Source organism: Equus przewalskii, chromosome 16 (genome assembly GCF_037783145.1).
Source record: "Equus przewalskii isolate Varuska chromosome 16, EquPr2, whole genome shotgun sequence".
Classification (NCBI taxonomy): Eukaryota; Metazoa; Chordata; class Mammalia; order Perissodactyla; family Equidae; genus Equus; species Equus przewalskii.
In genome coordinates this window covers 8,701,907-8,729,076 of record NC_091846.1, presented here as the reverse complement: position 1 = coordinate 8,729,076, position 27,170 = coordinate 8,701,907, and the positions used below count along the sequence as shown (strand labels likewise).

General features: G+C 41.0%; 1 protein-coding gene across 13 annotated transcripts in view; it reads right to left on the bottom strand.

Moving 5' to 3' along the window:
- The window catches only part of MTUS2 (microtubule associated scaffold protein 2), a 559,616-nt gene that overhangs the window by 139,502 nt on the left and 392,944 nt on the right, over window positions 1-27,170 (bottom strand). For all 13 annotated transcript variants that reach the window (XM_070577881.1, XM_070577872.1, XM_070577884.1 and 10 more), the window contains one exon: window positions 7,069-7,167. In XM_070577881.1, coding sequence (XP_070433982.1) covers window positions 7,069-7,167 — 99 coding nt within the window. The remainder of the gene's footprint in view (window positions 1-7,068; window positions 7,168-27,170) is intronic.

Below are 27,170 nucleotides of genomic sequence, written 5' to 3'. Positions count from 1 at the left end.
GCTTAGAGTCATGGAAGAGCAATAGCTCTGACATGTTGATGCTTAAATATGTTATCACTAATCTTCACCATAAGCCTGCAGCACAGATAGAATTCCCATTTTACAGAAGAGAAAACTGAGGCTCAAAGAAGTTATGTCATTTGACCATGATTATACATCACGTGAGCCACTGAGCCAGGATTTGAATCCAGTTCAGTCTCTGCTTTTGGGCCAAGCAACCTGGCAACATTTAGAAAGTGCAAGAGAAGAGTCTTTAGTGAAGGCAACTAAGTACAAGCATTTGTAGATGCAAGCAGAGAACTGGCAGAGAGGGGTGTCACAGAGTTGAAGGAAGGAAAGTTTCAGGAGGAAGGGAGTGAGCAATACTGTCAAATGCCGAGAGAGAAGACAAGGAACAGGACATGCCTATTTAGACTTAATATCCAAGAGGTCACTTGTGGCCTTTGCAGGAGCAGTGGAACAGTGGGAGTGGCAGCTCGATGGCTATGAGGGGAGGAGTCATTTGTAAGCAAAGGCACAGAGATGGGGAACATAGACTACTTTTTCCCAAGGCTGGCTACAGATGGGAGAGAAACACATCAGAATTATGTGGGTCGGGGCATTTTGTTGCTCTGGCTAGTTTTGTTTTGGGGATGGGATTGGCGACAGAAAATACAGTCCCTGTCCTCAACGAATTTACAGACCAGTCTGGGAGGGAAGTACACCTCAAATTCACCACCCAAAAAGTCACCCGTGGGCCAGATGACGTTTGACGGCTCAAAGGCCTGATACAGGCACCACTGTTCCAGTTGATCTTCTCTGATATTCAGTAATCTGAAGAAAGGAGAGTCACCCTCAGAAAGGGATGAAGGAAGCAAGGAAGGGAGTCTAGAAACAGGAACACTGTGGCCCCTAGATCTCTCCACTGTGGTTATGTAGCATTTCCAGGTTTCCCCTCACCAGGGCTAGCTTGAAATTCACCTGTGGTAAGCTGGGCTCCAATGTTTCTGCCTCCTCATATACACACCCTACTGCTGTGAACTGAACGTTTGTGTTCCCCACAAATCACCTGTGGGAGGTGATTAGGTCATGAGGGTGTAGCCCTCATGAATGGGATTAATGCTTTTATAAGAAGAGACACAAGAGAGAGGATCCCTCTTTCCCTATGTGAACATAGAGCAAGAAGCCATCCATCTGCAAACTAGGAAGAGAGTCCTCACCCGGAACCAAATCAGCTGGCACTTTGACCTCAGACTTCCCAGCTTCCAGAACTGTGAGAAATAAATGAGTGTTGCTTAAGCCACCCAGTATGATATTTGTTCTAGCAGCCAGAACTGACTAAGACACCTGCATAATGCCCTGGAGGGTGAGTGGAATCTGTGCATATGATGAGACACTACTCTCATGGTGACGTTACATTACATACCAAGACAGAAATTATCCTTGGGGAGCCTGACCTAACCAGGTGAGCCCGTTAAAAGCAGACTTTTCTCCAGTAGAAAACTGGAGAGTAGGAAGTCAGAGATTTGAGGCTTGAGAAGGATTCAACACATCATTACCACTTTGAAGATGGAGGTGGCCACATGGTAAGAAATGGGGGTGGCCCTAGGAGCTGAAGGTGGTCCCTGAATGATAACCAATAAGGAAAGAGAGACCTCAGTCCTACAACTACAATGACCTTGTTCCCCCAACAACCTGAATGCACTTGAAAGTGTTTTTTTTTTTCTCCAGAGCCTCCAGTCAAAAACTCAGCCCAGCCAACACCATGATTTCAGCCTTGCAGTTGTCTAACCAGAGAACCCAATTAAGACGCACGTGGACATCTGACCTATGGGACTGGGACCTGTAGAACTAATAAATGAGTGTTATTTAAAAAAGAAAGAGAGAAAAGAAAAGGGAAAAGAAAAACTAGCAAACATATAGGAAGAAAAACTATCCAAAACGAAACACAGAGAAAAGACTCGAAGAAACGAACAGAACATCAGTCTGGACAGGAGCTGGGGGGCAACATCAAGTGGCCTGATGTATGTATAATTGGACTCCCTGAAGAGGATGGGTCAGGACTGAAAATTTTTGAAGAAGTAATGAGCAAAATTTTTTCAAATTTGATGAAAACCATATACCCACAGATCCAAGAATCTCAAGCATAAAAGATATGAAGAAAATGCCATCAAGTTAAAGTGCAATCAATTGCTCAAAACCAGTGATAAAGAGAAGACCTTTAAAGCAGCCAGGGAAGAAAAAGACTTATTTTGTACAGAGAAATAAAGATAAGGAAAACAGGCGATTTTTCATTGGAAATCATTCAAACCAGAAGACAGTGGAACAACATCTGTAAACACTTAAAGGAAAGAAACCCAACTTGAATTCTGAACAAAGTAAAAGAGTCCATCAAAAATGAAGGTAAATAAAAACTGAAAGATTTCTTTACCAGAAAACCTGCACTACTAAGAATGTTACAGGAAATCCTTTAAGCAAAAGAAAAATGATAGCAGATGGAAATCTGGATCTACATAAAGGAATGAAGAGCACTAGAAATGACAACTAAGCGAGTAAATCTAAAAGACTTTTTCTTTATTTAAATCTTTTTTTAAAAAGACCCTGAGTGTTGATAATCAGCAATCACAAGTTAGTGTGGGTTTATAATACACATAGGAGGAAAATGTTTAATAAGAGCAGCACAAACACAGGAGGAGAGAGATGGAAGCACAGTGTTGTCAGGCTCTTACAGTGTATGTGAAGTCACAGAATATCACTTGAAGCTGAATGTGAAAAGTTAAAGATGTGGACTGTGAACCCTAAAGGAACCTCTAAAATCACACAAGAAGATACAGATAGCTAATACATCGACAAAGGACACAAATGGAACCATAAAAAAATACACAATTAATGCAAAAGAAGGCAGTAAAACAGGAGAAAAAAGAAAAAAGAACATATGGGATGAGTAGAAAATAACAGCAAGATGGTAGATTCAATCCTACTTAAATCAATAACATCAAATGGACAAAAAAGGTAGAGATTTCAGATGAATAAAACTGCAACAGCCAGTTATATCCTGCTTGTAAGAAACCAACTTAAATATAAGAGACAAATAGATGAAATGAAGAATTATGGAAAGAGGTATACTATGCCAAAACTAATAGAAAGCTGGAGTGGCACTATTAACATCAAATAAAGTAGATTTCAGGGAAAAAAAATTACCATGGATAAAGACAGTCATTTCATAATGATAAAGTGGGCAGTTCAACAAAATGATAAACAATCTTAAATGTTTATGTACCTAATAGCAGAACTTCAAAATACATAAAGCGAAGAATGATAGAAATGAAAGGAGAAATAGACAAGTCCACAGTTGTACTTTGAGATTTCAACAGCCTCCCCTCAATTACTGACAGAATATGTAGAGAGAAAATAAGTAAGGAGACAGAATACTTAACAATGCTATCATCCAACTTGATCTATGACCCTTGTAGAATGCTCCACAGAGGAACAGCAGAATAGACATTCTTTTTAAGTACATATGAAACATTTACCAAGACAGACCTTGTTGTGGGTCATAAAACAAGTCTCAATAAATTTAAAAGGATTCAAGTCATCCAAAGTAGGTTCTCCAACCACAATGGAGTTAAATTAAAAATAAAATAAGAAAGATCTCTGAAAAGTCCCAAATATTTGCAAACTAAACAACCCACCTCTAAAAAACCATGGGTAAAAGAGGAAATCAAACGGCCAGCCTTGGTGGCCTAGTGGTTAAGTTCAGCACGCTCTGCTTCGGCAGCCCAGGTTCGGATCGGCAGCCCAGGTTCGGATCCCAGGCACAGACCTACACCGCTCTGTCAGTGGCTGTGCTGTGCTGGCAGCCCACATAGTGAAAAAATAGAGGAAGATCGGCATGGATGTTAGCTCAGGGCAAATGTTCCTCAGCAAAACAAAAAAAAGAAGAAATCAAAAAGAAAAATTTGAAAATATTTTGAACTCAAAATATCAAATATATCAAAATTTGTGGATTATAGCTAAAATAGTATATAGAGGGAAATTTATTGTACTAAACACATACATTAGAAAAGAAGAAAGACTTAAAACTAATGACATCAGCTAATTAAACCCAGTGTAAGCAGAAGAAAAGAAATAATGATCAGAGTAGAAATAAGTTGTATATCCTTCTGCAAAAAAAGAAATTCAAGCCTTACCTCACACTATATACAAAAATTAACTCAAACAGATCATAGATTTAAATATAAAACCCTAGCTCTAAATCTCTGAGAAGACAATGTAGGAGAAAATCTTTATGACTCGGGTTACGCAAAGAACTTTAGATAACACCAAAGAAAAAAACTGTGAACTGGATTTTATGAAAATTAAGAACATCTACTCTTCATAAGACATTGTTAGGAGAATGCAAAACAAGCCACCGATTGTGGGGGAAAAAACTGCAAATCACATAGCTGAAAAAAAATTGTATCCAGAATATACAGACTCTCAAAATTCAATAAGAAAAAGAAAACAAGTAAAAATGCTAAAGTATTTGAATAGCTATTTTATCAAAGAATACATGCAGATGTTAAATGAACACAAAAAGATGCTCAACATCTTAACATCATTAGTTATTGGGGAAATGCAAATTAAAACCATGAGATACCAGTATGTACCTACTATAACATCTATAATTAAAAAGACTGACCATACCAAGTGTTGGCAAGGATGTGGAGGAGCTGGATCTCTCAGACACTACTGCTGGGAACATAAAATGGTACAATCACTTTGGAAAACAGTTTGGAAAACCTTCTAACATTTTTAAAAAGTTGAACACATAACTACCATGACTCAGGTGTTCCACTCCTAGATATTTTCTAAGAGAAATGAAAGCAGATATCCATACCAAGACTTGTACAAATGTACATACCAGCTTTACTCACAATAGCCAAATCCTCAGGGAAAAAAACAAACCCAGAAGGGCATGAATAGGTAAACAGGTAAACTGTAGTATCCACACAGTGGAATTCCATTTCTCAGTAAAAAGGAATGGACTGGATCTTGAACAAATCATGCTGCGTAAGAGAAGACAGTAGAGTAGACATTACACAGTTCCATTTATATAAAACTTTAGAAAATGCAAACTAATCTATAGTGACAGAGTGGGGACTGTGATGGGGGTACAGAGGGGCAGGTGGGAGGATGACCAAGGGCCACCTGGAGACTCTGGGGATGACGGATATGTTTGCTATCTTGATTGTGGTGATGGTGTCACATGCATATGCACGTGTAAAAACTTATCAAATTGTACACTTGAAATATGTGTAGTTAATTATACCACAAGAGAGATGTTTCTAAACTATAGCACTGCCAATTTTCTTCTGTTTAGGATTTTCTCAGTATAAATATCTCCATCCTATTACTTTCAACTTTTTAGTATTCTTATATTTTAGGTGGTTACTTTGTAAACAGTCTAAAGCTAGATTTTATGGCATAAATATGTACTTAATAAATACTTTTTGACTGTTCAATAAATTAACCCAGTCTGGTAATGAAAAACTTTAATTTAGTCTAGAAAATCATGTACATTCATTATGACATATCTGAGCTCATTTCTAATCTCTTCTTCTTTTACTTTCTCCCATCTCCCTCCCTCCCTTACTTCCTTCTTTCTCTTCTTTTCCTCTGTTTTTCTTTTTATTTTCTCCCTTTTATGCCTTTGCTTGCATTGATTGAAATTTTCTTTATCCTCACTCCAACTTATTCCTCTCTACTGATTCAGAATTATATACTCTCTTTTATTGATTATCCTAGAAATTTAACACATGTATTTTAAGTTAACCAAGTCTAAAATCTGTTTACCCAGTTCCCCTAGAATATAAAGACCTAACTCGTGGTGGCTTATTTCCTTGTGTACATAATAATTTCACTGGATTCTGCTAAGTGGACGCAGACACGACAGCATTTTAAATTGAATTTTCAGACCGCAGTGGTAGCATGGATTCCGGCTTTCAAACGCAGGCAGGGCAGGTTTGGGTGAGGAGCTCCTAAGGAAGGGCTTCTTTTCCTTCCCCAGCTTCTCTCAGAGCCAACGCCGCAGCAGGCCGGGCGGCCCCAGCAGGGTCAGTTTTCTTTTCTTCCTCGTCCATCCATTGAAGGTGTTGCCTTTCAGAAACTCCAGGTTTACGCAGCGCCCTCCAATCTGATCTCCCACCCTATTTAGACACCAAGTTTCGTCTCCTGACCCTCATCTGTGTGGCTCTGGCTTATTTCCTGTACATTTTAAATTAACCAGGAACGTTAATAAGTCCTCTGCTCTCCATGCTTTCTGGTTAATAGAGTGGTGACTAAGAATGCAGTTTTGGGATTCACAGTGCCTCTACTACGTATTTCCTGCAGTTCTAGGCAAATTAATGAAAATCTGTGTACCTCAGTTTCCTCACACGTAAGGGCAGGGGCAATAACAGGACCTGTCATGAAGTTGTCGTGGGCATTAAAATAAATTAATACATTTGAAGACCTTAGGGTACACCTAGCATACAGTAAGAATGCAAACATTAGCTGCTATGATTGTTACTATTTTTGTGCTTAAAGAAAATGTTCTGAGGTTATATTGTATTCTATTCTACAAAGGGCTTAATGCCTTACAACGGGAATTTCCATAATAAGTAATTTTCAACTTCCAAGTGACATTATGTAGCTTATTCACATCTGAATGTAAATAAATGGTTTCCTCATTGACAAAATAACAAGTACTTGATATCCATTGTTTCTCTGTTTTTCTTCCTTTTAGAAAACATTCTCTCCCGAGGTTAGATCTTCAAAGTCTGTTTTTCAATTATAAATTATTTCTACATGATGTTGGCATAGCAAATACTCCTACACAGAGAAGATCCTACCACTTAAACAAAGCATGGTAACATTTTGCTTTTTAAGATACAACGATGCCAACAGCTGGTTCATTTCGTCTAGAGTCAGAATATACATGTATGTCAAGTCCTGGAACAATCACGCACACCACATGGGCTGGCATGGCTCCATTAATAACATCTGAACAAAATAAATTCCAAGTGCAAGTCTCCTCCCCAGATAACACCGCCCATATCTCTTAAATACCTGGTGAATGAAGCTTGGTGGCTGAAGCTGTTGTTCTCTTAGGAGATGAAACAGCAGGTTTATTAGCATCTTGATCTTTTTGTGCTTCTTTCTTTGTTCCTGTATACGGTTTAAAAAGAGAAAAAGCAAGAAGGAGAGCTAGTTACAATTGAAGCAGTAACACAAGTTGTTTGAGGGAAGGGAAGCTTAACAAAAGGCAAACAGAACAAAATAATATTTGGATGATTTGTTGCTATGGTCACCACCCCCTGTGCTTCAAGGAGGATACACTTGCTTATAGCAAAGGGGATATAGCTGTAGTGGTCAGGAGAATAAGCACCCTGTTGTCTCTGATTTGATGAAAAACACCCATCTCTGGAGATCACTGCATCCCAATGACCCTGACAAACTATCTGGGAATTAAAATTGTACCGTCCTTAGCCACCAACTTGGTCTGCCTGTCTCTTTCCGCTGAAACAAATTTTCAAAAGACAGAGAAGGAAGCTGTAGCTGAACATAACTGCTCATGACTTCAGCATCATCGAGAGCCGAGCCACAGGGGACATGGTCTGCCTCTAATTAATTTCCAGGCAGCTGGTCCACAGAAGTGACCTAGAGGGCTTTTTAGCTCTCTCGGCTGCAGCTGAGCCTTCCTGGAACCTGCTGCCAGAGCCAGTCCCAGCAGAACGGGATACCCGAGCGTAGGCCATATCTAAGAACAGTGAGTAGGCACTCCTCAAATTATGCCCGGGGGCACTCAGGGCACAATGCCGTTTCTCCCTTGCGTGCTGGGCATGGACCTGCACCTTCACATCACCTTTGTCTCAAAGTCAAAGAACAATGGATGGAGGATTAGAAGAACAACAGACCTGGACGTCCCTAGACCTGCCTCCACTTCAACACGGTTTATTATGTCGTTTCCAAAACAAATCTTGGGGCTGGATCCTTAGATGCAGGACACGAACATCCCACTTCCCCAAGCCCTGCAACCTCTCTCCTCTTCCAGAGGGAACCACCGCTAGCGATTTGGCGTCTACTCTTCCAGACCTTTTTCGAGGTATTTATAAATACATCCACACATATTCAAATATAGCTGTTAATTAACAAATCACATACTGCAATCTCTTTTTACCTACCTACGTTTTTAAAGATCTTTTTCACATCAGTGTATTTTTATTTTTAAAATGTCACATTGTATTAACGGGCAAGATGCACCATAATTCATTTACCCATCCTCCTGTTGATCAACATTTAGATTGTTTGCAAGTTTTAGCTACTCAAATAGCTAAATGTGCTATAATAAACATTCTTCTACTTGTTTTGTTGTACACATGTACCACTATCTTTACAGGACAAATACACAGAAGTGCTAAGAGTCTGCTCGTTTGAAATATTGCTAAACACAGTCCAACTGTCCTCCAACAGGAGCTAACAATTCACCCTCCCAACCAAGAGTGTGTGAGGGCAATTCTTTCTACATGCCCCATGCCCTACTAACATTGAAGTAAGTCTCAACCATTTAAATTTTTGCCAGACACAGAGAAGTGTTTCATATTAGTTATGTAAAGATTTCTTGGTTTGAAAACTGCCTAATTAAACCCTTTGCCCATTTTTCTTACGGAGGTGTAAGAACTCTTCATTTATTCTAGATATTAATCCTTTGCCTGCTACATACATTATATTTTCCAGCCTTTATTTTGTGTGTGTGTGTGTGTGTGTGTGTGTGTGTGAAGAAGATTGTGGCTGAGGTAAGATCTGTGCCAACCTTCCTCTCTTTATGTGGGATGCTGCCACAGCATGGTTTGACAAGCAGTAGCTAGGTCCAGGCCTGGGGTCTGAACCTGCGAACCTTGGGCTGCCAAAGTGGAGTGTGTGAACTTAACCATTACACCACAGGGCTGGCCCCCTCACCTTTTACCTTTTAAAGCTTATGGTATCTTCCATTGTATTGTAGTTTTAACTTTTAATATGTTCAAATATGTCAATTTTTCCCTTTACAGCTTTAAGAGAACTATCATGGACTATTTATACGTACGTGTACATGCAAGTACATGTGTGTGGGTATATATATTATTGGGGGGGAGAGATCATTTCAGGGGTTTGGAAAGCGAGGCAGGTCTTCGGATCCAGCCTCCTTCTCTTTTGCTCTTCTTCTCCGGCTGACTGAGCTACTAGTGCCCCTGTGCCCTTGGACCTGCCTGGCCCCCTCTCCATCCTTGTCCACCTGCCTTCTGCTCTTCCACTTACACACCTGTCCTCACCTCCTCTGTTTTACTGCCTTTGGACAAACTGTTTTAGTCTTGTTGATTTAACTCTTCTAAGGCCTGAATTCCCTTTTGTATTTTCCTCCCCTACTTTGTTCTTCCTCTTCTCAAAATGCGTCACGGCAGTTAGTTAACCTACCCAAGTCTCTCACATCTCAGTCATTGGCACCAATATTCACTCACTGTGCTCAGGCCCAAAACACTAGGAGTGACTGTGATTCGTTTCTTTGCTCCCTGTCCCCATTCAGCCCAACAGCAAAGCTTGAGAACACCTCCCGTGTCTGACCACTTTCCTCCCCTCTACTGCCTCTGCAGAGCCCATGCCACCCACACCCCTTCCGCCTCCTTCTACAGCCTCCTGTCTGGTCTGCTGCTCCCACTCCTGACCCTCTACAGCTTATTCTCCACAGCAGCAGATGAATTACTTAAAATCTAAGTTAGAGTGAGTCATTCCTATCCCAAAACCCTTCAGTCACCTCCAAGACACTCAGAGTGAAATGCAAACTCCTTACCACACCTACAAGGCCCTACACACCAGTAGTATGCAATAGAAATATAATACAAGCCACTTACGTAATTTTAAACTTTGCAGTAATAACATTTAAAAAGTAAACAGTACAGTGAAATTAATTGTAATAATGTATTTTATTTAACCCAAGATATTCACTGTCACTTCAACATCTGGCATTGGCCAGATTTTCAGTGCTCAGTAACTCAGTGGCCGCCATATTGAACAGCACAGCTCCAGATGACCTGGTGCCCTGGCTACTGCACAGTACATGGTGAAGGTTAATTTTATGTGCCGGCTTGACTGCCATGGGGTGCTCAGACATTTGGTCAAACATTATTCTGGGTATATCTGTATTCTGGGTGTTTCTAGATGAGATCAACATTTGAATTGGTAGACTGAGTAAAGCAGACTGCCCTCCCCAACGTGAGTGGGCCTCATATAATCTGTTGAAGGCCTGAGTAGAACAAAAGGCCAGGCAAGAAGAAACTCGGCCTGCCTGACTGGTTGAGCTGGGACATTAGTCTTCTCCTGCCCTCGGACTGGAACTTATACCACTGGCTGTCCTGGGTCTTCAGCTTACTGACTAGAGATCTTGGAATTTCTCAGCCTCCATAATTATCTATATATTATGTATGTAATATTTACTTGTAATAAGCACATAACATAGAAATAAATTATACACATCTAAAGAATACCTATTGGTTCTGGTTCTCTGGAGAACCCTGACTAATACACACACTGACATCACTCTGCCCCCCACTCACACACTCCAGCCACACTGCCAGCCTTGCTGGTCCTTAAACGTACCATGCTTCTGGCCATTCTGGGCACTTTAGCTTGAGTTCCTTCTGCACAGAACACGCTTCCCCTAGACCTTAAGCTTGGTTCACTCATCCATTCATTCAGGTCTCTGCACAAACGATCTTGAGAAAGACCGTGCCTGATACTCTAGGTAAAACAGTCCTCCTGCCAGCTGCCCTGCTCCCCTGCATTTGCTTTATTCTTCTTCACGGCATTTATCACTACACAAAAATATATTATGCACTCACCTGCTCATTTATTGTTATTGTCTACCTTCCCCATTAGAACACAAACTTCAACCAGAGGGCCACCCCCTTCCCTGCACAGTGCGCTCGTTCAGTCAATGCCCCTCCCGCCCTCTCCCTCCCCCAGGGCTCCTTTCAAGACAGCTCTTGTTCAGTGTTTCAGGGCTTATAGAAGGCAGGAGCTGCGGGGTCCTGAGAGCCCAACCACCACCCTACTTCACCGAAGCCACACCCGCTTCAGAGAAACCAATCTACGGCTAATCTCACTCTTCTATTCCCACTCCCCTGCTCAGATTTCAGGTTTCAATAAACATGGAAAGGCACTGAGACTCCCAGGAGCTGAGAGGGGAAACGTTAAAGGCCAAAAGTCTGCACTGAACACAATAGTTTAAAGGAAAACTAAGTATGAATATTTATTCAGAGTTTCAGTATTTTCCATCCAGCCTTCATGGAGTACAATTTCGCAGCTTCCATGAAAAATTTAAATATAGATAGGCTTGACCTGGCAATTCTGCTTCTACAAATCTCTCTTTGGAACACTTCCACAAGTGTGAAAAGATGTCTGTTCAAGGATACTTCATACATTATTCACAATAATAAAGAAGTGCAAATAACCAAAACGCACATCGGGGAATGGTTAAAAAAAATCATGGTATCTCCATACTACGTGGTATGATGCAGCCATTAAAAAGAATGAGGCAGCTCTATATTGTACTGGTATGGAAAGATGTCCATGATAGATAAAAAAGCTAGTTGAACAGTATGCATGGTATTATCCTATTTTTATGACACAAAATATCTGTATTATGTCTGTAAATACCTAAAAAGATCTGAAAGACAGGCATCAAATTTTTAATAACGGCTACTTCTGAGCAGAATGATTGAGGAAATTTTGGTTTTTTTTTTAAATATGCTTCTGCATTGTTTCCATTTTTTATGATGATCACCTACTACTTTTATAATAAGAAATAAACAATAAAGGAGAGAAACCAAAACCAAAATGAAAATAATTTCTCTGATCCATGAAAGGATAAGGAGAGAAATAAACCTAGTGCAACCAATTCTACAAGAATTACTTTGATCAAAAGTTTCACGATCCCTCCCCCTAGGAATGCACGGCTGCCTGGAAAATTCCTGTGTGGTTCTGGGAATTCTTGGTGGCACAGAAAATTACCACAATTAGTCAAGACTTTCAGTTCTTTTTGCCATTTTCTTGTGATCTAGACTCAGCCTAAGTGTTTTTTAAGTGTACCATAGCTTTCATTTAGCTCTATAAGATGGCTGACTATACAGAAATGCCAGTATGGTTCTGGTCTCATGGTTTTCCTACTGCCCCTCCGGCCAGTCTCTCTCAGTGTCCCTGGCTGCTGCCTCCTCCTTTCCCTACACCTGAGGAAAGCTGCCCCAGGATTCTGTCTTGGCCTTCTCCTGTCCACTCTCTGGATGAGCTTCTCTACTCAACATGCTTACACTGCTGAGTTGTATACACTGATGATGATAAAATCTGTTATTTCCAATCCAAATGGGCCCAGACATCTCTCCTGAGATCCAGACCTGTTTTTAGCTGCCAACTAGACATTACCACTTACTTACTAGATGACCAAATCATTATGCCCCAATGGATCTGTCTTCCCCTGAAATCTACTCCCCTTCTTATATTTACTGTCCTGGTCAGTTGCTCTCTTAGTCACTGAAACCAGAAGCCAGCAAGTCCTCTTCCTTATCCTCCCACATCCTATCAATCACTAAGTCTTTCTGAACCTGCCTCTTGAGTAGCTCCTGAATCTGGCCCTTTATCCATTCTCACTTTTTTACCTTAGCTCAGTCCTCATCATTTCTTGCTGGGACAACTAGAAAACTCTCCTACATGATTTCTCTTGCGTGTTACCTTCTTTATCTTTACCTGACTCACCCTCCTCACAACTACCAGATGACCCTTCTTAATCATTAACCAGATCACTTGATTTGACCTTTAAAAGCCTTTCCAATGCTTCCCATGGTCTTCTGCAGGGAGTCTCAGCTCTGTGCCTTGGGAGGAGCAACCTCCAGGATGTCACTTTCTCTGCCACTCGCCCCTGCTGTGACATGGCAGTTTCCATATGACGGTCCATGTCTTCGCCTGTGCTGGAGCGCTCGACCTCTCCCTCACCTGCTTGATCACCAGCAAATTCAGCTCATCTCTCTTCTCTGAAGACTTCCGTATTAGTTTCCTACTGCTGCTGGAACAAATTACCACAAACTTAGTGATTTAAAACAACGCAAATTTATCCTCTTCTAGTTCTGGGGACCAGAAGCATGAAATCAGTCTCACTGGGCTAACGTCAACGCGTCGGCAGGGCTGCTTCCTTCTGAGGTTCCAGGGGAGAATCCATTTCCTTGCCCTTTTCAGCTTCCAGTGTTCTTGGCTTTTGGCGCCTTCCTCCATCTTGAAAGCACATCACTCCAGTCTTTGCTTCCATCCTCACATCTCCTCCTCCCCTAACTCCTCCTGCTTTCCTCTTATAAGGACCTTTGTGATTACATTAGGATCATTGCCTCACCTCATGGTCCTTAACCTAATCACACCCGCAAAGTTCCTTTGGCCATGTACCTGTAACATTCTTATGTTCCAGTGCTCAGGACAGGGACACATTTGGGGCCATTATCCAACCTATCACACCTTTGCTGTCTAACTGAATAGATGAAGAAACTCTTTCTACTTTTCAAAAAGACACTAATTGTTTGGCCTATATTAGTCCCCTGAGTCCCTGACACTTATTTATGAAGCTTTCCCTAATTTCCTCAACTCCTCTTGAATCGCAGGCTTTCCTTAGACCCCAGTTGGCTCTCCCTGTTTTCTTTTCCCCAGTGCAGACTATATGTCTCTAGTGGACATCTCTTGTTTGGCCTGGCCACCTTTTTTTGTTTTTAATTTTTTATTTAGGTATGCTTTTTAGTGAGGAGGATTGACCCTGAGCTAACATCCATTGCCAACATTCCTCTTTTTTTTCTCCCCAAAGCCCCAATACATAGTTGTATATTCTAGTTTTAAGTCCTTCTAGTTGTTCTGTGTGGGATGCCACCACAGGACGGCTTGATGAACAGCGTGTAAGTCCATGCCCAGGATCCAAACTAGCGAACCATGGGCCACTGAAGCAGAACGTGTGGACTTAACTGCTACACCACCAGGCTGGCCCCCCACCTTCTTTTAATAGCACCCATGCTGACCTTTGGGCAATCAACCCTTCTCTCCCCTTGGTTCATGTGGTTGGGTGGGGCTGACTCACCTGAATCTGGAGGCAGGCATGTGACCCAGGCCTCCCAATCAGAGCTCTGCATCACACTGGCATGACGGAGCATTTCGGCTTGAGAATGAAAACAAGATCTAAAATTGGGACGATGAGAGCCCTACCTTGAGAATTTTGCTGGAATTACTAAAAAAGAACCTTTTTTTTGATACATGCCTAAGCTGGTAGAATGTAAGCCTGAACTTCTGTGGACTATCTTTGTCCCCACTTGGGGAGAGCCTTTGTGAAGGAGAGGCGAACAGAAGGGAAAGCAGGGCCAGGAGAGAGAAAAACATTCATGATGACACTCTTTAAGTACCTGGGTATGGCTATACATTAGCATTATCTCCGGAACCTGTCAGTTACATGAGCCAAAATCCCTCTGACCTTTTGTTTTCTTTTTTGCCTAAGGCAGTTTGAATTACGTTTCTGCAGCTTGCAATGAAACAAGACCTCAATTATACAATGCTGGCCAGGGAAAATACCTCCTTGAGAAATATGTACACATGCTCATCTCTCATGGGGTTGTACGTTGGCCAGCTCTACTCCTTGTGGACCTCAGTGTACCCTATGTACACAGAGATGCAGAGCTATGTAAAAGAACATACATACACAAAATCCAGAGCCCTACCATTGGAGCCTTTGGGGTGGGAGGGAGAAGGAGGCAGGAGAGGGAAGAAATGCCAGCCTCACTCCAGTCTCAGAGCAGAAGTCCACAGAGTTTAATTTGAAACACTGTCACTGATAATATTCATCCAATTCCAGACAATTACTACAAATCCAAACGGTCCTAAAGTGTTTCATCGTAAAGGAAGCAGCAAGAAGCCTCCCAAAGGACGAGGTTGAGAGGTGCTGCCTGGCGATCATATGAAGTTCCTCAGAAAAGAAAGAAGAGTGTACCAGCTCAGTTTCTCACACGGACAAGGGCCTTCCACAGTGATACAAGTGACTCTGACAACCACTGAGAGAAAAGACCCATTTTGTGTTTTATTCCTGAACCAGACATTATAAGAGACTAACAATCTGTTCATCACAGATGCTTAAGGCAGAGACCACCTGCACGGGAGCCATGAGAACACGACCAAAGTTGCCCAATCAAGAATGATGGGCTTGCGCTGTGGATGAGGCTGTCATCTTAAAAAGAAATATAATGACAAATGACAATGGCTAATTCAGGATCCTCACTGAGCACATTAAAAATGGAAAAGAATGAGATTTAAGTTAACGGTTAGAAGAATGCTATATACTTTTTTTCATAAAAAGAAATAAGGACGTCAAAAAAATCAAAGGGAATTTTTACAGGCTCTTAACCTCACACACAATAGGCTGCAAATTCCTGCAAGTAAATCTCAGTATAAGTAACGAAAGATAAGAAACAAAAAAGGATAAAGAAATATACACAGCAATAGACTTTATCCCCCACCCGTCTAACGTTCTTACTCCGTACACCTGCAAAAGTGTAGGTAACGGGGCTGATTCTTGCCCAAGCCCTGCAGATCCACTCCCAGACAAGGAACATGAATAGCCATGAGGAAGATGGAGAGGAGCAAGAAGAAAAATGAAATGCAAACGTAGCAACAATGCAAGTAATTATTACCATGTTGATGGAACTGAAAGGAGGTGAATAGAAAAAATGAATGATGTAATCAGGAAGCAAGGATTCTGATGTCACCTATAAGACAAATAGAATGGGGGCACATTTCAAGGGAAGATTTAAGGGATTGAATAGAATGAAGAAAGGAAACATTACCTAGATAGGAATATATCAAATAAAAGAGGAATCTGGATGACTTAAAAGTGAGCAAGAGAGAGAGAGAGAGAGAGAGAGAGAGAGAGAGAGAGAGCACTCCAGGGGAGTTGCAGGGACAAGAAGAGAAGGAGATTGTTTTCAGCTGCTAATAGTAATTTAAAAAAATCAAAACCCGTATCTGACGTTGGTGGAGAGCTAAGCTAATGAGGGCAACAATCTGAATATCAGGTTATACTTGAGAAGAGGCTGGATTTGACCTATTTAAGGTTCATTCCATTTCAACAACTGTTCATTGCGTGCATGAGGGTAGACATCGTAGTTATGAATATAAAAGAGAGTAAAGGAGGTCTCTGTCTCCAAACAGAGGCCTACAAAAACTAGACTTATAATACAGACCTAGTTATTCTCTTGGATAAGACCAAGGAATAATTTAATTCTGAAGACTGTTAAGAAAAGGTAATAACAGAAGAATGAAGAAGTGGGTTTTGTTGGGACAAATATGTATGTGCAAAAGCTTTACAACCACCCCCTCCCAATATATTCTTATTCCTTCATTATTAAGCACCAATATGCATCAGCGCTGTTCCAGTGAAAGAGAGTGATGTGAGCTGCCATGGAGGTTATGTTTGCGTGGAATGTATCCATCATAAGCATTTATAAATGCAGTTTAAATCTACTTTGCAGTTGCTTCTATGTATATTTTCTCACTTTAACCCAGTCTAAACTCTCTTGGTATTATTAATGGTATTATTACTTTGAAAATGAAGAAATTGAAGTTACAGAGGTTGTAACATATTCGTGTTTACCAGTACGTGGCTGAGCCAAGATCTGAACCTGTGACTTCCTGCCCCCACTTAGCCGCATTTCAGGGCACCGCAATGGCCTCAGTCCATCCTGAGAAGTAACGAACCCTAGTGCCCACCTGTACTGAGACGCACAATGAATCCAGGTGAGTCTGACTCCATACCAGGGTTTAAAGGGAATGAGGATGGGACAGGGGTAGGAACACTCCGAGCGGACAGAGTGAGGGGAGAGGGCAGGGGCACATAGATGCTGAAGGTCTTCTATTTTTGGCTGTGACTTAGAGACCAAGGAAGGGCTCAAGCCACTTGTTTGCAAAAGCTGGAGGCCAGTGAAACCCTACATTCTTTCCGTCCCTGGCCCCAACCTTCCTCTCTCTGCCTCTGAGTTCACACTGGGTGGAACTCCTTACCCCTTTGGTAAGTAACCTCCTTCTCCCACTTGCGTCCTCAATCTCTCTCAGAGCAACCTTCTCAAATGGTTGCCACTTGTCCTTATCCTCCTCACCCAACCTCTCTCTGAGTCAAGAGGTCTCCTTCAAACTATCTAATACCCCACCAGAACTTGAGGCCCCCATGCTCTTGTAAAACCCCTTTTCCATTGAGGTTCCAAACTTCTGGCTGGCATCCTCTAACACTGTTCCCTGCTGTCACCTACAGCACAGTTACTGTCCCCAATTCACCCCCAGGTGCAGTCTTCCGTCTTTACCCCAGGTCCTGCCATCATCCTGGTAAATGTCAACGACCTCATGCATAACTCATCTGACACCCTAGCCTTTGAGTCCTTTGACATCTGCTACTACTGCGAGGTACCTTCAATCAGGACCCCTGGGCATCACCCTGGACCTTGTCATCACCTGGAACTTCACTTCTGAAATGTACATACTCCATTTTCTGAACATGACCGTCCTCCAGCTATTTCACTGCGTTATTGCCACTCCATCACTTCATTTCTCTAATCTAGACTATGAATCTCTTACCCCCATCTACCAGGCTCCTCCTGGCTTCACTCCTTTCTGATCCAATCTTATCAACTGATCCAAAGTCGACCCCAATGTCCTCCACTTCTCCTATCCTCTTGTCTACACTTTTGTTCTAATATCACAGAGACAGCAGAAACCATCACGGTCACAACTGTCTGCAGAACCCAATCCTAGTTTAATCCAGCTGTCACTCCATCTAGTGCAGCCTGAGCGCATGACACAGACGGGGCTACCAAATTTACAGTAGCCAGCTATAACTGCAGCCACAACTCAGTCCAGCAATTCTCCTATTTTTGCTTTTCACTTTTTGCATTCTTTTTTTTAAATCTTTTTTTTAACCAAAAATCAAAGTTCTACATATGTATCTTTCTAAAAGATTATTCCGTAAGGCTTTTAACAAAAAAACAGCTGCATCTTGCCTCACCCTCTATATGCCCAATTCATACTCACCACTTTCAACTTTTTAAGCTGTTGTTCCTGGCATTTATCTCCATATATCTAAGTAACATGTTCATATTGATATTTACATTTTAGATATATTTTAATAGCTTCCTACTACAGAAAATGACAATTTTGCTCTCTATCGGCTCCCTTCCACACCACCTCCCTCAACACGTCAATACAGTTGAACCATAATTTGTGGTTAAGTCAAAATTCATTATTTATCTTGTTACAACTACATAAATATTATTCACAACTGAGCAATTGGCTTACTTACTTGTACGACTTTTTTTGTGTGTGAGGAAGATTTGCCCTGAGCTACATCCATTGCCAATCCTCCTCCTTCATTGCTTGAGGAAGATTGACCCTGAGCCAACATTTGGGCCAATCTTCCTCTACTTTGTACGTGGGATGCCGCCTCAGCATGGTTGGTGAATGGAGTAGGTCTGTGCCCAGGATCCAAACCCATGAACCCCGGGCCACCGAAGTGGAGCACATAGAACTTTAACCACTTGGCTGTGGGGCCGGCCCCCATACTTGTACAACTTTTTGTTTTTCCTGGCTTTAATTTCCCTAGTTTTTGTTTGCTTAGATTTCTATATCTATTCTGCTAATTCTCCCTGAAACTCTCTATCAGACCACAACTCTCCTGTCACGCTTATATAAAAGGTTTCATTTTATTTTCCTGGAGCCCTCAATCCTCCATTTTATCCTGAACTGGTAATTTCTAGGACTGTTGCATGACTGTCATCCTGAAATCTCCTTTCCTTATCATTCTGCAGAATTCTTTTGCCTCTTTCTTATGTTTTTTTCTGGAACCCTCATGTCTTCCTCTTTCTTGGTCTCCTTCTTTATTTTGGTAGAGCACATTTTTTTGTGTGTTTCCAGAAAAAGATGCACTGGAGGTAAATTACCTGACATCTTCCATGGCTGAAAAGTTCTTCATACAATTGATTGTTTGGCTTAATCCAGAATTCTAATGCGGCAAGCATTTCCCCCAGAATTGCGAAGGTGCTTCTCTTTTAGCTCCCAGTTTAATGCCATTCTAAATTTCAACCTTTTGTATGTGATCTGTTTGCTCTCTTGGGAAACTCTTGGTACCTTCTTCCTTCCCCAGCACTGTGAAATTTCATGATGTTCCCTGCTGGAAGTCTTTTTTCATTGATTATACTGGGCTCTTGGTAGGCTCTTTTAGTCTGCAAACTCTCATCCTACAGTTTTGGAAATTTTCTTGAAATGTTGCTTTAATAGTTTCCTCCCTTCTGATTTCCCTATTTTCTTTTTATGGGACTCCTACTATTTGCGCTCTAGATTTATATATATATATATATCCAAACTATATACAAATGTCTGTTTATGGCTATCTCCTTTGCACATGACACTCAATACACCCAAAATTGAACCCCTTGTTGCCTAACAAGACAGTTTCTGAATCTCAGTAAATGTGTCTTTTGCCCAAATCAGAAAAGTTGATCTCATCGTTGTCTCCTTCCTCTCTCTTTCTTCTTTACATGCAATAAGATGCCAAATCCTGTGACATATACACCTTACACCTTGCATCTCTCTTAAGTTTGGGCCACTTCTTTTTTTCCTAGTCACTGCAACTTCCTAATTCAGACCAGGGTCACTTCTCCTGTAGAACTCTGCAGCAGCCTCCTATATCCTCTTGTCTCCAGTTAACTCTGCTCCGACTCATCCTTCAGAACTCAATCTAGCGATCTCTGGATGCTGCTATTATGTACTGTGGCTACAACTTTATTACGCTACAGGTTGAATGCCCTTTACTTGTACATATTCCCCATTAGACAATACATTACCTGAGAATCGCCCACTCAGGAAACATTTGTAAATGAATGAGTTGGTTACTATTACTAACTAATCATGTTCTTCCTCTGTGGAAAATGAAATCAACCTTGAGATTAGATGAATTCCTGACATTTTGAAACCTCTTCTTATTTCTTTTTTCTTCTCCTGTACTTCTCTCTCCCCACACAATACAGGCATGTCCTGAGTGAATAATAAGAAATCACTTTACACACTGTTAGAAACAAAATGAGTAAAGCTCTGAATGTGACGGATTTGTGGGAAGAAAATAATCCAGTTCTCCTGGGGAATCAAGATACTGCATGATCTATTAGGTACCGAGAAAATGTGTATAAGCAAGTCGTGGTGGGAAAAATACTTCGTATTTTTGAAACTACACAAGTAGGTATTTGGATTTTATGCATAGTGACAGTTTCAGTTAGGGAACCAAAATGAAAGAAATGGGCTGGATTATTTGTCTTATTCTGCCCAATAATTTACTTTCACACTAATTCAAGAACATAATAAAATTGTGCTTTTCAGAGCTAACATTTTCCCCATAAAAATAAAAAAACCCTATCATGGTCTATTTAGTATTAACTAAGTGCCCTCATGTTAGTATCCTGTAGATTTACTCCAAAGGCTGCATCAGCCCTTTCTTCTTTTCTCAACTATTCATTCCTTGAAGGATCCTAAGCAGTCCTTCATTCATTCATTCACCATATATTTACTAGGTGGCTCCATTGCATTTGATACGGTATTAGCTGTTGGAGATTCCAAGGTGAAAAGACAAAATCCTTATCTCCAGAAACTCATTAATTAGTGGGAGATGTAAATAAGTAATGACAAGATGACATGGCAAGCCAGCCCCAAGGCTGCGATACAGATTTCTCTCTGGGAGCTCAGAGGAGAAGCCAGGTAGGGCTTCACTGAAGAAGGTTATGTTTGAGCTGAGATGTGAAGCATGCAGAAGAATTGTCCAGAAGGAAAGGGAGGGAGGGGATCACGTGCAAAGGTACGAGGTGTAGAGAGACAGCACATTCAGGGAAAGCATGGGGTCGGGGGGGCGGGCAGTATGACACTGGAGGGTGTGCCTCTCGAGTCCAGCCTATGCTGTCTCTCACTCTCTATGATCTCTGACTTCACCAGACCAAGGCAAACAGTCCTACTCAGTTTCCCTCCAATATATCTGAATTCCCCTGAAAATCTAAATTAAGCCTAAATGAGACTAACGTTCAATTAAAGACTTATTGTAATATATATAAACTTTGCTTTCTTTTTTATAATTGGGAAACTGTAATTGAGGTTGCCAATGAATGGAAATGATGACTAACAAAAAAAAGAAAGTAAACAGGAAGTTAAACAGTTTTTGACTGCTACTACTTATAGTTAAGTTATCTGGCTAAGATGACAGACTAAGACTCAGTCATCAAGTGTAAACACATATTTAAATATTTCCTTTTTTATAAAATGATACACATTAATTGTAGAAAAATGAGAAAATACACCTTTTCTTCATTTTCAGCATATCATCACCCAGCAACAATCACTAAGAACCTAATGAAATGCATTATTTCAGGCTATGCTATGTGTATTTATATTTTTTCCTAATAAATACTATAACACAGTTTTAAACATTTTTATTGTAAAATATAATACTTAAAACTTATTCGCACAGTTTAACAAATACTTATAAAGCAAACACTCATGAAATTGCTACCCCGGTCAAGAACTAGAACACTGAAACATTACTGGTACCCCAGAAGCTTGTCATGTCTCATGCCTCTTCTTTCCTCTTTGAGGAAACCACCATCATTTCCTACTTTTCTTCACAGTTTTGCCACTCCACACATGTACCATGTACCCTTAAACAATATCCTTAAGTCTGTTTGTAAACTTATATCAGTGACATCATACTGCGTGTATTCTGTTGTCTTGCAATATTTTTTGTTTTTGCTGAAGAAGATTAGCCCTGAGCTAACATCTGTGCCAATATTCCCCTATTTTATATGTGGGTGGCCGCCACAGTGTGGTTGAGGAATGGTGTAGGTCCACACTGGGGATCTGAACCCGCAAACCCAGACCACTGAAGTGGAGCATGCTGAACTTAACTGCTATGCCACAGAGCCAGCTCACGTCTTGTAATTTTTACTAAACATTGCATTCATAATATTCAGCTAGACTGCAGCATGTAGCCCTAGTTCACTCTCATGGCCAAATAGCGATCGCTCGTATGCATATATCACAATATATTCATTTATTTTACCACTGATGGAAGTTTGAGTTGCTTCCACTTCCAGTTTTCAGCAATTGTAAGCCATGCTGCTTTGAACATACTTGTACATGTCTGCAGGAACATGTATGTATGCATTTCTCATATGCCTACACGCAGAATTCTTAAGTCCAGACATGTGTAAACTTTAGTAGATAAGGCCACACTGTTTTCCAAAGTGGCTGTGCCCATTTTCCTATTTCCTGTCAGGACCACGTGAGTTCCTCATGTACTACATCTTTGCCAACACTTAGGAAGGTCCGATTTTAAAACACTGCCATTCTGACAGGTGTCCACCTCACCGTGATTTGAACGGCATTCTCCTGGTTACTGATGAAGCTTAGCACCTTTTTCATATGCGTATCGGACATTTGATTTTTTCTTTTATGGAGTGTTGGCCAAGTCTTTCTGTTCCTTGTTTTGCCTGCCTTTTTTTGCACTGACTTGTAAGGGTTACTTGTAATATAATTTTGTAACCTTTTTAAAAACTTAATATGCTATGCTCATCTTGTTACTGAACCAGGTTTGTTTTTGCCAGTCGCCCAGAAAGCCAAACACTGTGACGAGATTGCAGCAGAGAGAGGGTTTTAATCACAAGGCAGCCAAGTGAGGAAATGGGAGAGTGAGTCTCAAATCCACTTCTCTGAAAAGGGGGACTCAGGGATATTTACTGGATGGGGCAAGGTGGTCTGAAATGTGGAGATAGATGATTGGAGGTGAGGAGGTGAGGTAATTGATGATCTACACAAGCGTAGTCAGACTCCATGCCTTTTCATAGGACCCATGTTCACAAAATGGCGGCATTAGCATGATCTGAGGATGGAGTTTTTAGCCTCTTGACGTCAAAAGGGCACTTATCGGACATCTGCGTGGGCCCAGTTCATGGGGTGGTGGTCTCAACTGGCCTGAAGTGGACAAGGAATTCTAATTCCTGAAAAACAGCTCACACACCCATTACCATGGTGACCCAGGCTCCAGGGAGATGTTACCTATAGGAACCTAGTGGAAGTCAGATAGCACAGTGCCTAAACAGCACAGTTAACAATGGGTGGGTTAAACAGCTAAAAGCTATAATCAGTGATTGCAAAAAGGAAAAAAACCCTTTAACTTCTAGCTACTTAATCACCAATGGCTATTTGCCAGTTTCAATCTTTTATGATAACATTCATCTATAATATTTTTTCAAATGTAAATTAACTACTAACCTGGTAATTTAAATGATAACTCACAAGTGAGACAGTAGACATTATAAAATAGAAGCGATGGTTACAAATATCAATTATTTTCAAGTTGGAGGTGGAATTAGGTAAAAGACATAATGGGGAGGTTGTTTAGCATACATTAGCATATCTGTTAAGGGCCTAGACACCCAGCTCTACCATGTCCTTAGTTGTGTGACCTCAGGTAGGCTAAACTCTCTGAACCTATATTTTCTCCTGTGTAAAATGGATGATAATAACAGTAACTTGTTGTTGTGAGAATAAAATCGTATACTGCATTAAAAGTGCTTAGCATAATGCCAGGGACTTATTAAGCAGGTAAAAAATGGTACTTCCTAGCAACGTTAATTATTACAAATATTTTTTTAGAACCAATGGATTATAAGCATGGCGCTAGTGTATCAAATCATTGCTGAATGAGGTTGGTGCTATTCTGCTTTTTCCAATGAGGAATCCAAGGTGAGAGAGGTTAAGTAATTGAATGAAGGTCACACAGCTATTAGTGGGTCAAACTTCAAAGGTCATTCCCTGTTTCTTCTGCCATCCAAATTCAACGTGATATAATCTAATAATTCACTGTGACTTGTTAATAAAGTTGTTCCACCCATTGGAACAAAAACCATGTGGAGACAGAGATACGTTTAAGGTGACTTTTGCTTTTTTAAACCTAAAAAGATGTAGCCAATTAAAAAGAAAGAAGGGTCTACAACACGTCGTTTTTTTCCCTGGTCATGGGCACAAAAGCGCTCACGCTGGCAGCCTGAGTAGGCTGATTCTCTGCTGGGTGATATCGCTCACAGTAGCCGTGTGAAGAGGGCCATCACCGGCAAATCACCCATTCCAGGGCTACCAAGAGGGCCCAGGCTGCAAGTACGAGCTTTGTGGTCAGATACCCAGGCTTGAGTCCAACCCCGAAATCTCCTGGCTTTGTCACCTTAGGCAAATGACTTGATCTCTCTCATCCACAGTTTCCTAATCTATAAAATAGGGTTAAGAACAGTACCTGCGCATCATAGGTTTATAAGTGAAGATGAAAGGAGATGGTGGGTATGGCTAAGCATACAGTAAATACTCAATAAATGCTGATTATTAACATTATTATAGGTGCTCATCAATGTCAGTTTGGCCCGTTTAATGGTATTTATCCCATTGTCCCAGCTCAGATACACAGCAAGATGTTGTCACATTACTTTAAGTTGTGTATACTGAATAATTACGCATTCTACTCTTATTCATTCCCCATGTCTACCCTGCCACGTAGACTGTTCAGTAGTCAGAGCTACTTCTGGGCCAGAGGACTCTGCATTTCAGGGTCCTGTCACTGGTGGTCATATGCTGGCTTCTCTTGCTCAGCATGGGGTCCGGTGGTAAGCCATAAAGAAACCAGATAACACAAGGTTGCAGGCAATTTGTTTTTCTTTATCTGACAAAAGAACAGTTCTGATCACATTAGGGCTTATCTGGGGTCTCATCTTCCACCCCAAGCACTTTACAAAACAAATATGGCTTCCCTTATAGGAGGAATTCTACTTGATTTTTTCATGATATTACATATTCTGCAGTCTTAGGTCAATGTCATATTCAGCAGTCTTAAGTCATAATCAGTGTTATATTTAATCAGCTAATCTTCCAATAGGTAAATGAATGCAGGATATTAGAAAAAGAAGAGGCTTTAATAAAAGATCCCAACTCAAATCTTGGGTCGGCTACATAGTAACTGTGACACTGGGAAAGCCACGGTTTGCTCAAGCTTAGAAATGGGATAAGAGGTACCCCACAGTGTTCCTCTGGTATTTAGAGAGACGGTGAGTTTATAGCACTTAGGGCAGAGTCTGGCACATAATACTAGGCAATAAATTGTAGAGACCATGCTCATGATGATGGTGGTGGTCATCAAGATGGTCAAGCGCCTAAGCTAGTGAAGGACTCATCGGAGCTATGCAATCAATAGGTGCCATCTTGAATGAAGAGTCAGATGTTTGGCAAGTTGTTGGGAGTGGCAGGGAAAGGAGACTGGCATTACAGCCAGAGGGAACAGTGTGAGTGAGGAAAGGCACAGGGACTTAGAGTGTCCTGGCTTCTTCAAGGAATCTGAAGTGCAAGCTGGTGGTGTGGCAAAAGAGAAGGCTGAAGTGGTAGGCGGCACAGCTCAGATAGAGCCTGTGTGCCATGCTGGGGAATCTGGATTTGTACCCACAGGCAATGGGGAGCCATGAAAAGGTCCTAATCAGGGAGTAACAGGACCAGATTTGACTTAGAAAGGTGAAAGGCCACTGCCAGCAGTGTGGAAGGGTGGATGGAGGGGAAGAGACTCTGATCAGCCAGGCTGGTTGGGTGATTATTGATTAGCAAAGTGTGGGGCCCAAGGTGGTTCTCAGTACAAATATGCTGATTGATGGATTAAGGATGAAACATATGAAGATGGTGCAATGCCCAAGAAATGTGTTATTCTTTGCTAGTTATCTTAGAAAATGGATGACTGGCATTTGTCTCTTTCTTATTAAATCTGCATTTTTTTCCCTACCCCCCACCAAGACATTAATTAGTATTTGGTATTTCATCAATATAAGATAGCTGGTAGAATATATTAAGTCTGGAAAGAAATGAAAAGTTTTAAACAGTGACATGTAATTAAAAGTTCCATGCTCATGATGCTAAGAGATTGGGCTACATCATGGTAGCAATTTGCATAACAATGCGTTTATAGTACAGTAGGCAGAGTTCTGAAACACATAAATGTCGGAAATCACAATGGAAAACACAGCTCTAAAAGACCATTTGCATTAATTACTGCTGGACTAGTTCCCAAAGCTCTTCGAGGCTGACAAGCAGAGCAGGCAAAATTTGAGGTGTGTAACCTTTTAGATACCATACGTGTATATACTCTTAAGTGAGAGTTAGGTTTTTGTGCCCTACTTTTGAGGAGCTGCCGCAAAATAAAAGGTTTCACACCAGCCTGCAGATGGCTTAACATCAAGGTGAGTCACAGCATTTTATGAATTCTCCAATGGTACTATGGATTTGCCCATATTATCTAAAATTATCTAAAATATTATTCTTACTGTTGTTTCAGTGAAAGAATTTGAAAGACACAGCAGAAAAAGATAAATGTATCTTCTCCCTTACTTAGATCATTCTGTGCCATTTCAATTATAATTGCTAAATAGCACCCTAGGCCACTAAACTGGCAATAGAGGATGAGGTTATTAGAGTTTTAAACTGAAGCGCCCTAAAAAAAAAAAAAATCAATCAAACTGCCTCAATGAACTGCTTAAGGGGCAACCTTTATGTAATGATTAAAACCAGGGCAGACTTACCAGTAAAATTAGAGACTGATGCAGCAGCTGTGAATTTTCTGTGCGATATGTTTTTATACGCTATCTGTCTTTTGATCATTTCATAGCTTGTGGGTTTGTCCATAAAAGGGTTGGAAGTGGACAGGAGAGTGTGTATTTTCAAATTAACAAGGTATCTAACTGTTAGCAGCCCTAGTCCAACATTTTAAGGTGAGGGAGCCTTGGGAACCTCTAATATTTACAAAAAGGGAATTCATGTTGTTCATCTGCCTAGAATGCTGTTCCCCACCACCGCTGTCTGGCAAATTCTATCCATCCTTTAAGTCTCTGCCTGCCTGTTTTCTGCACATACCATTAGGTCTACATCATATGCCTTCATTGTCCACTCATTTCTCTTTCACAGCACTTACCATAACTGTAATCAAATAATTAAGTGTGTGGATATGAGTTTTACGTTTCTCTTTCCTGTTA